Source organism: Salarias fasciatus, unplaced genomic scaffold (assembly GCF_902148845.1).
Source record: "Salarias fasciatus unplaced genomic scaffold, fSalaFa1.1, whole genome shotgun sequence".
Lineage (NCBI taxonomy): Eukaryota > Metazoa > Chordata > Actinopteri > Blenniiformes > Blenniidae > Salarias > Salarias fasciatus.
Window position 1 is genome coordinate 412,916 of NW_021941390.1, and position 13,923 is coordinate 426,838.

Sequence of the window (13,923 nt, forward strand, 5' to 3'; positions counted from 1 at the left end):
TTCCAGAAGCTTCAGACTCGGGATGTTTGGTCGCTTCAGTCAGACGGAAACAAGTTTGATTCATTTATTCATTTATTTACTGATTAACATTCTTCACATGTTCACTGACAGAACGCCGGTCTGAGAGAGACCAGCAGCCAGGCCTCCAACCTGGACCAGCACCCAGGACCCTCCAGGACCAGGGAGGACAGCCTGGTCAGGACCCTCCAGGACCAGGGAGGACAGCCTGGTCAGGACCCTCCAGGACCAGGGAGGACAGCCTGGTCAGGACCCTCCAGGACCAGGGAGGACAGCCTGGTCAGGACCCTCCAGGACCAGGGAGGACAGCCTGGTCAGGACCCTCCAGGACCAGGGAGGACAGCCTGGTCAGGACCCTCCAGGACCGGGGAGGACAGCCTGGTCAGGACCCTCCAGGACCAGGGAGGACAGCCTGGTCAGGACCCTCCAGGGAGAAGAACCTGATCGGGGCCTTGATTCCTCTCAGAACTGATTATAAATCCAGACATCAATCACTTTTGGGTCCACAGGAGTCCAGACGTCTTCCGGCGCGTCTCGGCTCCGTCACTGCACCCCCACCAGCTCGGTGATGGGTGGAGCCAGCACCATCAGCTCCTGGTACCGGCGGTAGAAGAGCCGCAGGCGGGACAGGTACCCGTCCTCCTGGTAGGGAAGCTGCTTCTCCATCAGGAACCGGGACACCACGGGCTTCACCTGGAGGAGGCGGAGCGGCGGTCAGAGCGGCGTGGTGGAGCGATGTGACGGAGCGGCAGAGCGGCGTGACAGAGCGGCGTGGTGGAGCGGCGTGACGGAGCGGCAGAGCGGCGTGACGGAGCGATGTGACGGAGCGGCAGAGCGGCGTGACGGAGCGATGTGACGGAGCGGCGTGACGGAGCGATGTGACGGAGTGGCAGAGCGGCGTGACGGAGCGATGTGACGGAGCGGCGTGACGGAGCGGCGTGACGGAGTGGCAGAGCGGCGTGACGGAGTGATGTGACGGAGCGGCGTGACGGAGCGGCGTGACGGAGTGGCAGAGCGGCGTGACGGAGTGATGTGACGGAGCGGCGTGACGGAGCGATGTGACGGAGCGGCGTGACGGAGCGATGTGACGGAGTGGCAGAGCGGCGTGACGGAGCGATGTGACGGAGCGGCGTGACGGAGCGGCGTGACGGAGTGGCAGAGCGGCGTGACGGAGCGATGTGACGGAGCGGCGTGACGGAGCGATGTGACGGAGTGGCAGAGCGGCGTGACGGAGCGATGTGACGGAGCGGCGTGACGGAGCGGCGTGACGGAGTGGCAGAGCGGCGTGACGGAGTGATGTGACGGAGCGGCGTGACGGAGCGATGTGACGGAGCGGCGTGACGGAGCGGCGTGACGGAGCGGCGTGACGGAGCGGCGTGACGGAGCGGCAGAGCGGCGTGACGGAGCGGCGTGGTGGAGCAATAGGTGCGTTCACGATGGCAAAGCCAGAGGTAGGCGGAGCTAGACGAAGCAGATGGTGCGGAGGGGCGGAGTTATCAGTCTGCCTCCCACTGGGACAGCCCTGGGCTCTCCATGTCTGTGTTTCTCATGACTCCACAGTGGGGGGTGTCCGGGTTGTCAATTAGGGGGGCAGTGCCCCCCCCCCCCCGCCTGTGCCTCCTTGCCCCCCCCGGCTGTCAGAGGGGTTTTTTTTTTTCTTATTAAAAACAAAAGAATTCAGAATTTCTTCCGTGTGTCACATTGTGTTCATTCATATTCAGTTAACTGAAATAAATAAAATTTAAAAAACAAAATAATTTTAAGTTACGTTTTGGCTTCTGTCATGTGACGCTGCTGCTGCAAGTGCGGACCAGGCGTCAAGGGGGGCAGACTGCCTCGCCCCTCAGTAAAAAAAAAAAAAAAAATTCATTTTTCAGTCTATTATGTGCTTAAAAAACAACAGCAAACTCCGCTGGCTTGGTGAAATCAATATGAAGTATTGTGCTATTCAAAATTCCAAAAAAAAGAGGAGAGTCCAGCTCTGCTGAAGGTGAGGGCTGGTTATTTTATCATTTGTTTTGTTACTATTTGTGCTTTTTAGCAATGTGGTTAATGATCATATGTTGTTGGACACAGTAGAACAGGCCTCTGATCTGTGGATTCTGTTTTTGTGTTGCTCCGTTACTTTTTCACCCCCTTTGCATTCCCCCCCCCCCCCCCCCCCGCCGGTTCGTAGCCGCCGCCCCCCCTCTACACTGGGCTGGAGCCGACTGGGTGTTTATTTATGCAAATAAAGCGTGTTGTCATCAAACTGATGAGGAGAGGGCTGGGGTCCAATCCCCTGCCTGTATGAACCAGAGCGCTGGGCCAGGCAGGGTGAGTTGCTCTCCAGCAGCTCACCCGGCTCCTCTGTGACCGATCTCGTTTGCGTCTCGCGAGTTTTCGATGCCCTACGTAGGTCCTACGTATCAGTGACGCCGGGCCACATCTGGGCGGGGCGGCTCAGAAGTCTTAAAGGTCTGCCTCTGGCTTTCTCATGTCGAACGCACCTACTGTGACGGAGCGATGTGACGGAGCGGCAGAGTGGCGGGCAAAGCGGCGTGACGGAGCGGCGGGCGCCGCCCTCTCACCTTCAGGCACATGTGGTCCGACAGGAAGGGGAAGAGGTGGTGCTCCACATGGCAGCTGATGAGCGAGTGCCCGAAGGTCCAGTCCAGCAGCGGGATCCGGTGCAGGTTCAGGACTCCGTGGCTCATCTGGAGGATCCGCCGCGGCCGGCGGCTCGGGGAGAACACCGGCAGGCCGACGTGCTGCGACCGGATCACAACCCGTTAGCGGCCCGAACCCCACGCAGCCCGGCCCGGCTCAGGAACACAGAACCAGCGGGACCAGGAGGCCGCGGCGGCCGGAGACCTCCACCCGTCCTCGGGTCTACACCCTCACCACCTCACGCAGCTTCCAAACCCTCAGTGTTGACTTGCAGGCTCAGTGTCTGGAGCTGAGCAGTGAGCAGCAGGCAGAGTCAGCCTGCCAGTCAGAACTGAGGGCAGAATTGTCGCCTTCACTCATAAAAGTGAAGCCGACAAAACAAAAGAGCAGAACTTTACTTTGAAACATGCAGGAAGTCGGACGGCGTCCAGCTCTGACCTGGAAGACGTTGACGTGGATGTAAGGAATGGAGAACAGCGCCCGGCACAGCAGCATGCACAGCAGGGCGCCCGGCGCCCGGAACCCCGACACCCGGACCAGCAGCCAGTACTGCGAGAGCAGGCCCAACGCCATCATGGCCACCGTCCGGGACCCGGCGGCGGCGCCGCGGCCTCGCAGGTGAGCTGCACACACCAGATCAGGTTATAGAGCATCTTCCTCCTCGAACATCAGACTATAGAGCATCTTCCTCCTCTAGAGTCAGACTATAGAGCATCTTCCTCCTCTAGAGTCAGACTATAGAGCATCTTCCTCCTCTAGAATCAGACTATAGAGCATCTTCCTCCTCTAGAATCAGACTATAGAGCATCTTCCTCCTCTAGAGTCAGACTATAGAGCATCTACCTCCTCTAGAACCAGACTATAGAGCATCTTCCTCCTCTAGAATCAGACTATAGAGCATCTTCCTCCTCTAGAATCAGACTATAGAGCATCTTCCTCCTCTAGAGTCAGACTATAGAGCATCTTCCTCCTCTAGAGTCAGACTATAGAGCATCTTCCTCCTCTAGAACCAGACTATAGAGCATCTTCCTCCTCTAGAACCAGACTATAGAGCATCTTCCTCCTCTAGAATCAGACTATAGAGCATCTTCCTCCTCTAGAGTCAGACTATAGAGCATCTTCCTCCTCTAGAGTCAGACTATAGAGCATCTTCCTCCTCTAGAATCAGACTATAGAGCATCTTCCTCCTCTAGAGTCAGACTATAGAGCATCTTCCTCCTCTAGAATCAGACTATAGAGCATCTTCCTCCTCTAGAGTCAGACTATAGAGCATCTTCCTCCTCTAGAACCAGACTATAGAGCATCTTCCTCCTCTAGAACCACACTATAGAGCATCTTCCTCCTCTAGAATCAGACTATAGAGCATCTTCCTCCTCTAGAACCAGACTATAGAGCATCTTCCTCCTCTAGAATCAGACTATAGAGCATCTTCCTCCTCTAGAATCAGACTATAGAGCATCTTCCTCCTCTAGAATCAGACTATAGAGCATCTTCCTCCTCTAGAACCAGACTATAGAGCATCTTCCTCCTCTAGAATCAGACTATAGAGCATCTTCCTCCTCTAGAACCAGACTATAGAGCATCTTCCTCCTCTAGAATCAGACTATAGAGCATCTTCCTCCTCTAGAATCAGACTATAGAGCATCTTCCTCCTCTAGAGTCAGACTATAGAGCATCTTCCTCCTCTAGAATCAGACTATAGAGCATCTTCCTCCTCTAGAGTCAGACTATAGAGCATCTTCCTCCTCTAGAACCAGACTATAGAGCATCTTCCTCCTCTAGAGTCAGACTATAGAGCATCTTCCTCCTCTAGAACCAGACTATAGAGCATCTTCCTCCTCTAGAATCAGACTATAGAGCATCTTCCTCCTCTAGAGTCAGACTATAGAGCATCTTCCTCCTCTAGAACCAGACTATAGAGCATCTTCCTCCTCTAGAACCACACTATAGAGCATCTTCCTCCTCTAGAATCAGACTATAGAGCATCTTCCTCCTCTAGAACCAGACTATAGAGCATCTTCCTCCTCTAGAATCAGACTATAGAGCATCTTCCTCCTCTAGAATCAGACTATAGAGCATCTTCCTCCTCTAGAGTCAGACTATAGAGCATCTTCCTCCTCTAGAATCAGACTATAGAGCATCTTCCTCCTCTAGAGTCAGACTATAGAGCATCTTCCTCCTCTAGAACCAGACTATAGAGCATCTTCCTCCTCTAGAGTCAGACTATAGAGCATCTTCCTCCTCTAGAACCAGACTATAGAGCATCTTCCTCCTCTAGAATCAGACTATAGAGCATCTTCCTCCTCTAGAGTCAGACTATAGAGCATCTTCCTCCTCTAGAACCAGACTATAGAGCATCTTCCTCCTCTAGAACCACACTATAGAGCATCTTCCTCCTCTAGAATCAGACTATAGAGCATCTTCCTCCTCTAGAACCAGACTATAGAGCATCTTCCTCCTCTAGAATCAGACTATAGAGCATCTTCCTCCTCTAGAACCAGACTATAGAGCATCTTCCTCCTCTAGAACCAGACTATAGAGCATCTTCCTCCTCTAGAATCAGACTATAGAGCATCTTCCTCCTCTAGAATCAGACTATAGAGCATCTTCCTCCTCTAGAACCAGACTATAGAGCATCTTCCTCCTCTAGAATCAGACTATAGAGCATCTTCCTCCTCTAGAATCAGACTATAGAGCATCTTCCTCCTCTAGAATCAGACTATAGAGCATCTTCCTCCTCTAGAACCAGACTATAGAGCATCTTCCTCCTCTAGAATCAGACTATAGAGCATCTTCCTCCTCTAGAATCAGACTATAGAGCATCTTCCTCCTCTAGAATCAGACTATAGAGCATCTTCCTCCTCTAGAACCAGACTATAGAGCATCTTCCTCCTCTAGAATCAGACTATAGAGCATCTTCCTCCTCTAGAATCAGACTATAGAGCATCTTCCTCCTCTAGAATCAGACTATAGAGCATCTTCCTCCTCTAGAACCACACTATAGAGCATCTTCCTCCTCTAGAATCAGACTATAGAGCATCTTCCTCCTCTAGAACCAGACTATAGAGCATCTTCCTCCTCTAGAATCAGACTATAGAGCATCTTCCTCCTCTAGAATCAGACTATAGAGCATCTTCCTCCTCTAGAATCAGACTATAGAGCATCTTCCTCCTCTAGAGTCAGACTATAGAGCATCTTCCTCCTCTAGAACCAGACTATAGAGCATCTTCCTCCTCTAGAACCACACTATAGAGCATCTTCCTCCTCTAGAATCAGACTATAGAGCATCTTCCTCCTCTAGAGTCAGACTATAGAGCATCTTCCTCCTCTAGAACCACACTATAGAGCATCTTCCTCCTCTAGAGTCAGACTATAGAGCATCTTCCTCCTCTAGAGTCAGACTATAGAGCATCTACCTCCTCTAGAACCAGACTATAGAGCATCTTCCTCCTCTAGAATCAGACTATAGAGCATCTTCCTCCTCTAGAATCAGACTATAGAGCATCTTCCTCCTCTAGAGTCAGACTATAGAGCATCTACCTCCTCTAGAACCAGACTATAGAGCATCTTCCTCCTCTAGAATCAGACTATAGAGCATCTTCCTCCTCTAGAATCAGACTATAGAGCATCTTCCTCCTCTAGAGTCAGACTATAGAGCATCTTCCTCCTCTAGAGTCAGACTATAGAGCATCTTCCTCCTCTAGAACCAGACTATAGAGCATCTTCCTCCTCTAGAACCAGACTATAGAGCATCTTCCTCCTCTAGAATCAGACTATAGAGCATCTTCCTCCTCTAGAGTCAGACTATAGAGCATCTTCCTCCTCTAGAGTCAGACTATAGAGCATCTTCCTCCTCTAGAATCAGACTATAGAGCATCTTCCTCCTCTAGAGTCAGACTATAGAGCATCTTCCTCCTCTAGAACCAGACTATAGAGCATCTTCCTCCTCTAGAATCAGACTATAGAGCATCTTCCTCCTCTAGAGTCAGACTATAGAGCATCTTCCTCCTCTAGAACCAGACTATAGAGCATCTTCCTCCTCTAGAACCACACTATAGAGCATCTTCCTCCTCTAGAATCAGACTATAGAGCATCTTCCTCCTCTAGAACCAGACTATAGAGCATCTTCCTCCTCTAGAATCAGACTATAGAGCATCTTCCTCCTCTAGAATCAGACTATAGAGCATCTTCCTCCTCTAGAACCAGACTATAGAGCATCTTCCTCCTCTAGAATCAGACTATAGAGCATCTTCCTCCTCTAGAACCAGACTATAGAGCATCTTCCTCCTCTAGAATCAGACTATAGAGCATCTTCCTCCTCTAGAATCAGACTATAGAGCATCTTCCTCCTCTAGAGTCAGACTATAGAGCATCTTCCTCCTCTAGAATCAGACTATAGAGCATCTTCCTCCTCTAGAACCAGACTATAGAGCATCTTCCTCCTCTAGAGTCAGACTATAGAGCATCTTCCTCCTCTAGAACCAGACTATAGAGCATCTTCCTCCTCTAGAATCAGACTATAGAGCATCTTCCTCCTCTAGAGTCAGACTATAGAGCATCTTCCTCCTCTAGAACCAGACTATAGAGCATCTTCCTCCTCTAGAACCACACTATAGAGCATCTTCCTCCTCTAGAATCAGACTATAGAGCATCTTCCTCCTCTAGAACCAGACTATAGAGCATCTTCCTCCTCTAGAATCAGACTATAGAGCATCTTCCTCCTCTAGAACCAGACTATAGAGCATCTTCCTCCTCTAGAACCAGACTATAGAGCATCTTCCTCCTCTAGAATCAGACTATAGAGCATCTTCCTCCTCTAGAATCAGACTATAGAGCATCTTCCTCCTCTAGAACCAGACTATAGAGCATCTTCCTCCTCTAGAATCAGACTATAGAGCATCTTCCTCCTCTAGAATCAGACTATAGAGCATCTTCCTCCTCTAGAATCAGACTATAGAGCATCTTCCTCCTCTAGAACCAGACTATAGAGCATCTTCCTCCTCTAGAATCAGACTATAGAGCATCTTCCTCCTCTAGAACCACACTATAGAGCATCTTCCTCCTCTAGAATCAGACTATAGAGCATCTTCCTCCTCTAGAACCAGACTATAGAGCATCTTCCTCCTCTAGAATCAGACTATAGAGCATCTTCCTCCTCTAGAATCAGACTATAGAGCATCTTCCTCCTCTAGAATCAGACTATAGAGCATCTTCCTCCTCTAGAGTCAGACTATAGAGCATCTTCCTCCTCTAGAACCAGACTATAGAGCATCTTCCTCCTCTAGAACCACACTATAGAGCATCTTCCTCCTCTAGAATCAGACTATAGAGCATCTTCCTCCTCTAGAGTCAGACTATAGAGCATCTTCCTCCTCTAGAACCACACTATAGAGCATCTTCCTCCTCTAGAATCAGACTATAGAGCATCTTCCTCCTCTAGAGTCAGACTATAGAGCATCTTCCTCCTCTAGAACCACACTATAGAGCATCTTCCTCCTCTAGAATCAGACTATAGAGCATCTTCCTCCTCTAGAGTCAGACTATAGAGCATCTTCCTCCTCTAGAACCACACTATAGAGCATCTTCCTCCTCTAGAATCAGACTATAGAGCATCTTCCTCCTCTAGAATCAGACTATAGAGCATCTTCCTCCTCTAGAATCAGACTATAGAGCATCTTCCTCCTCTAGAATCAGACTATAGAGCATCTTCCTCCTCTAGAATCAGACTATAGAGCATCTTCCTCCTCTAGAGTCAGACTATAGAGCATCTTCCTCCTCTAGAACCACACTATAGAGCATCTTCCTCCTCTAGAATCAGACTATAGAGCATCTTCCTCCTCTTGAACCAGACTATAGAGCATCTTCCTCCTCTAGAATCAGACTATAGAGCATCTTCCTCCTCTAGAATCAGACTATAGAGCATCTTCCTCCTCTAGAATCAGACTATAGAGCATCTTCCTCCTCTAGAATCAGACTATAGAGCATCTTCCTCCTCTAGAATCAGACTATAGAGCATCTTCCTCCTCTAGAATCAGACTATAGAGCATCTTCCTCCTCTAGAATCAGACTATAGAGCATCTTCCTCCTCTAGAATCAGACTATAGAGCATCTTCCTCCTCTAGAGTCAGACTATAGAGCATCTTCCTCCTCTAGAGTCAGACTATAGAGCATCTTCCTCCTCTAGAGTCAGACTATAGAGCATCTTCCTCCTCTAGAATCAGACTATAGAGCATCTTCCTCCTCTAGAACCAGACTATAGAGCATCTTCCTCCTCTAGAACCAGACTATAGAGCATCTTCCTCCCAGCTGATGATGTCATCCTCATCTCTTCATCTCTGATCTAGAAAAATTGTTTTCTTGAAATAAATAAGAAAGCAGCAGGTAGACACGCCCCTTCAGCTGCTACCTGTCAGTCACAGCATGCATCATGTGACCCACGCTCCCGTGCGTTACCACGGCAACCCCAAACACCACACCCCCTACAGTATGGCTCCTACCGCTGTCACCGACATGTTTATCTTGGCTCTCGCTGTAAGAAACAGCGTCTGGTTTTAGACGTAATTAGTTTGACCCTGTTTTCCTTCTTAAGCAAAACTTCCTGTCGCTTCATGAATAAATGACGCCTGGCACAGTGGGAGGAAGAGGCGGAGTGAGTGCAGCGCCCCCTACCGAGCGCCACGAGCGGCGTGATGACGGGCAGAGCCAGCGGCGCCACGAACAGGTAGACGGCGCGCGGCAGGAAGGGAAGCTTCCAGAGGCTGGAGTCGCCCAGGCCCAGCACGTTGGTGTGAGCGTGGTGCATCTGGACGTGGGCCTGGACGGCGGCCTGGGCCGGGAAGCAGCCGCACACCTGGCGGGGTCAAAGGTCACACATCACTGTCAGTCAGTCATGTGACACACTCACTAAACTCTGAAGGTATGTCAGAGGAGGAAGATGCTCTGTAGTGTGATGCTAGCTTGTCATGCTAACATGTGGATTGTCTTGTCTTCTCGTGAACTCTGGAGGATTTACTGATCCTGAAATCAGACAGTTCTCCCTTGATCTCGGCCCCGCCCCTTTGCCCCGCCCCCCGGCCCCGCCCCCCGGCCCCGCCTCTCGGCTCACCTCGATGAAGAACACGGCCCAGACGCGGGCCCAGGCCCGGGACTGGCTCAGCCCCCCGTGGCTGGCCAGGTGGGCGCCCTTGATGGTGATGACGGCGTGGGCCACGCCCATCAGCAGGACGCCGGCGCAGAGGCCCGGGAGGTGGGCGGAGCCCAGCAGCAGGAAGGCTGCGGGGAGGCGAAGGGGAGGAGTTACAGCTCCGTCACGCCACCTTCAGGACGCGGAGTCCCGGTGTCTTCAGGCTGGTTCGGGTTCTGGTTCTGCTTAAACCAGATGATCGCAGTTGAACAACATTTCTCCTTGAAGCGACTCACGACGCCATCTAGTGGCACCAACTGGTATTTACAGGAATCTGAGGAAGCACTGGCTGGAATCAAACCAAGGCGACGGGTCTGACCACTGCTGCACCGTGTCGCCTGTGGGGGGGGGGGGGCCTTACCGGGGGGCAGAAGGAGGAAAGCAGCTCCCAGGATGCAGCAGTCCTCCCCCCTCCTCTCCCACCAGCTGCTCTGCTTCACCACCTCCTGCACCGCCCGGCGGAGCTGCAGCATCAGGGCCTCCTCCGGCGCTGCTCCTCCACTGCTCCGGTCCTGCAGGTCCTCCAGGTCCTCCAGGTCCTGCAGGTCCTGCAGGTCCTGCAGGTCCTTCATGTCCTTCATGTCCTCCACGTCTCAGCAGTTCTGCTCTGCCGCGGTTCTTTGTCCTCGTTACAGAGAACACGGAGTCCTCAGGTCAAAGTTTGGATCCAGAGGGTGGAGTTAGTGTGTGAGCGTGTGTGTGTGTGTGTGTGTGTGTGTGTGTGTGTGTGTGTGTGTGTGTGTGTGTGTGTGTGTGTGTGTGTGTTTGTGTGTGTGTGTGTGTGTGTGTTCTCGTATTTCTATCCTTGTTGGGGCCAAATGTCCCCACAAGGATAGCAAAACGTGGAACGACGTGCCTTGTGGGACCTTTTTCCGGTCCTCAGTAGGAGAAACAGTGTTTTCTTGACCATGTTGTTGTTACTGAAAAAAGTAAAAGTGCAAAAACATTTCTTTAGGGTTAGGCTTTGTTGTGGTGTGGGTTAGGGTTAGGGTAAGGGTCAGGGTTAGGGGCTAGACATGAATGGGAGTCAATGGACGGTCCCCACAAGGATAGAAATACGAGACTGAGCGTGTGTGTGTGTGTGTGTGTGTGTGTGTGTGTGTGTGTTGGTGGGGGGGCGTCCTGCCTACGTCACTCCCTGCGGTGAGTCTGAGGGACTTGAACTTCATGGTGCGTTCAGGGAAGCTCTGGAAATTTCTGCTTCCTGTGACATTCTTTACTGAAACCATCTGGTGGCACCATGAGGGGGAGGGGCAATACAGAGGGGCAATAAAGAGAGAGAGGGGCAGTCGAGAGAGTGGGGGCAGCGGTCCAGGGAAGAAGACCGTTTGAACACCTGCAGTCTGACTACAATAATCCGGTTCACTGTGACGCCAACTGAAAAACTAACATTCTTGCATTGCCTCCAATTGTGAAAGGGACACTTCATCAAGTGTTAGACTATTCGTTAAGAAACATGACTTTAAAATGCTGTGAAAAAGTCTGTTTCTGAGATAGAGATCCAAATTTTATAAAATGTATTATTTCCTCTAAAAACCGGATCCCTGTATAAAAAAAAAACAGGAAAAAAGAGCGAGGACGCGCACGCTCCGTGACCTCGCGACCATCCCTCACTGACAGCTCTGGACGTCCGGAACAGTTTTCAGCTTATTAAAAACACACTCAACACGCTGTCTCACAGAATCAGACAATATTCAAACTGAGCTACAAACACTGGAGCCAGGAACCACATTTCAACTCTGGGGCACAAAAAACCAGTCAGCGCAGCGCAGCGCGTCCATGTGGAAATATCAACCCCGCTGACAGCTGCAGGTCTTCCTCTCCCCATCCAACCACCAGACCCGCTCCAGCTCTGACACAGAGCCTTCCCCAACAACTTGTTATTATTGTTTCATGTTTTCCAACCTTGTTGGGAAGTTAACCGACCTGTCGAAAAGGAGAAACAATGAGAGACGACGGGCGGGATTTTTTTCTTTTCCCAAGCCATAAGAACCTCGTCCACGGTCACGGACGGACTGTCAGGATGTGAACTCCACACTCTCCACCTGGCCCGGTTCTCCACAGAGCTCAGACACTTAGACCAACTTCTGCCGCGTTCTGAGCGCCTCCCCGGGCTGCGCTCCGGCCTGGCGGTCCGCCTCCGTTCTCCACGGAGCTCACCGTTATTCCAGAGCGAGTCCTCGGTGGGGCTCCGGGCCTCACAGACCCTGTCCCGGGACTCCACACTCAGTCCGACTCCCACCGTCCGTCCCGCTGCAGCCGCCGTCACGGCGCCTGTCCGGGACCTTCGCTGTTGGTGGGAGTGAGGGGGCGGGGCTTAGCGAGAGGTCAGCTGCTCTGTCTGAGCAACAGTCAGACTGGTTCTGATCAGTAACTTCGTCAAGTTTCTCCATTCACACAAAGCTGCCTCGACACAGACAAGCCAGAGAAGAGATTCTACGGCTACAAACCAATCAGATGCTTTGTCCAAATTGTGAAAGACTTAAGACCCGCCCGACTCGTTCTGATTGGCTGAAACTCCTGAACATTGAGCACCACTGGTAGTTGGAACTGTCACTTAATGACCGGTCACAGAGAAGAAGAAGAAATCTCTACGCCTTTCTGTCACACCGTATCACCGGATCGTATCACACCGTATCACCGGATCGTATCACACCGTATCACCGTATCGTATCACACCGTATCACCGTATCGTATCACACCGTATCACCGGATCGTATCACACCGTATCACCGTATCGTATCACACCGTATCACCGTATCGTATCACACCGTATCACCGTATCACACCGGATCGTATCACACCGTGTCACCGTATCGTATCACACCGTATCACCGTATCGTATCACACCGTATCACCGGATCGTATCACACCGGATCGTATCACACCGTATCACACCGTATCACCGGATCGTATCACACCGTATCACCGGATCGTATCACACCGTATCACACTGTATCACCGTATCGTATCACACCGTATCACCGGATCGTATCACACCGTATCACCGGATCGTATCACACCGTATCACCGGATCGTATCACACCGTATCACCGGATCCCGTATCCATCGGTATGGGGGACTCCATCAGTACGGGGGACGGGGACTCCGTCGGTATGGGGGACTCTGTCGGGACGGGGGACTCCGTCGGTATGGGGGACTCTGTCGGGACGGGGGACTCTGTCGGGACGGGGACTCCGTCGGGATGGGGGACTCCGTCGGGACGGGGGACTCTGTCGGGATGGGGGACTCCGTCGGGACGGGGACTCCGTCGGGACGGGGACTCCATCGGGACGGGGACGGAGACTCCACCGCTGCAGGCGTCACTTCCTGTTGACCTCTAGGACTCTGAATGAGTCGGAGAGAAACCGGAGAACGGCAGAGACCAGCAGAGACCGGCAGAGACCAGCAGAGACCAGCAGAGACCGGCAGAGACCAGCAGAGACCGGCAGAGACCGGCAGAGACCAGCAGAGACCGGCAGAGACCAGCAGAGACCAGCAGAGACCGGCAGAGACCAGCAGAGACCGGCAGAGACCGGCAGAGACCAGCAGAGACCGGCAGAGACCAGCAGAGACCGGCAGAGACCAGCAGAGACCGGCAGAGACCGGCAGAGACCGGCAGAGACCGGCAGAGACCAACAGAGACCGGCAGAGACCAGCAGAGACCACCAGAGACCGGCAGAGACCGGCAGAGACCGGCAGAGACCAACAGTGACCGGCAGAGACCGGCAGAGACCAACAGAGACCGGCAGAGACCGGCAGAGACCGGCAGAGACCAACAGAGACCAGCAGAGACCGGCAGAGACCAGCAGAGACCGGCAGAGACCGGCAGAGACCAGCAGAGACCGGCAGAGACCAGCAGAGACCGGCAGAGACCGGCAGAGACCAGCAGAGACCGGCAGAGACCGGCAGAGACCGGCAGAGACCGGCAGAGACCGGCAGAGACCAACAGTGACCAGCCGAGACCGGCAGAGACCGGCAGAGACCAGCAGAGACCAGCAGAGACCGGCAGAGACCAGCAGAGACCGGCAGAGACCGGCAGAGACCAGCAGAGACCGGCAGAGACCAGCAGA

At 52.3% G+C, this 13,923-nt stretch overlaps 1 protein-coding gene across 1 annotated transcript; it reads right to left on the reverse strand.

The window, feature by feature from the left end:
- Nucleotides 1-561: 561 nt before the first annotated feature.
- Nucleotides 562-13,139, reverse strand: fads6 (fatty acid desaturase 6). The gene is made up of 8 exons (XM_030087586.1): nt 12,897-13,139; nt 12,011-12,140; nt 10,212-10,340; nt 9,773-9,939; nt 9,337-9,517; nt 3,106-3,290; nt 2,589-2,768; nt 562-711 (listed from the first exon to the last, which is right to left on the reverse strand). Exons 1-8 carry the CDS (start codon nt 13,137-13,139, stop codon nt 562-564), a joined length of 1,365 nt encoding a protein of 454 aa, XP_029943446.1.
- Between the last annotated feature and the right edge of the window lie 784 nt (nt 13,140-13,923).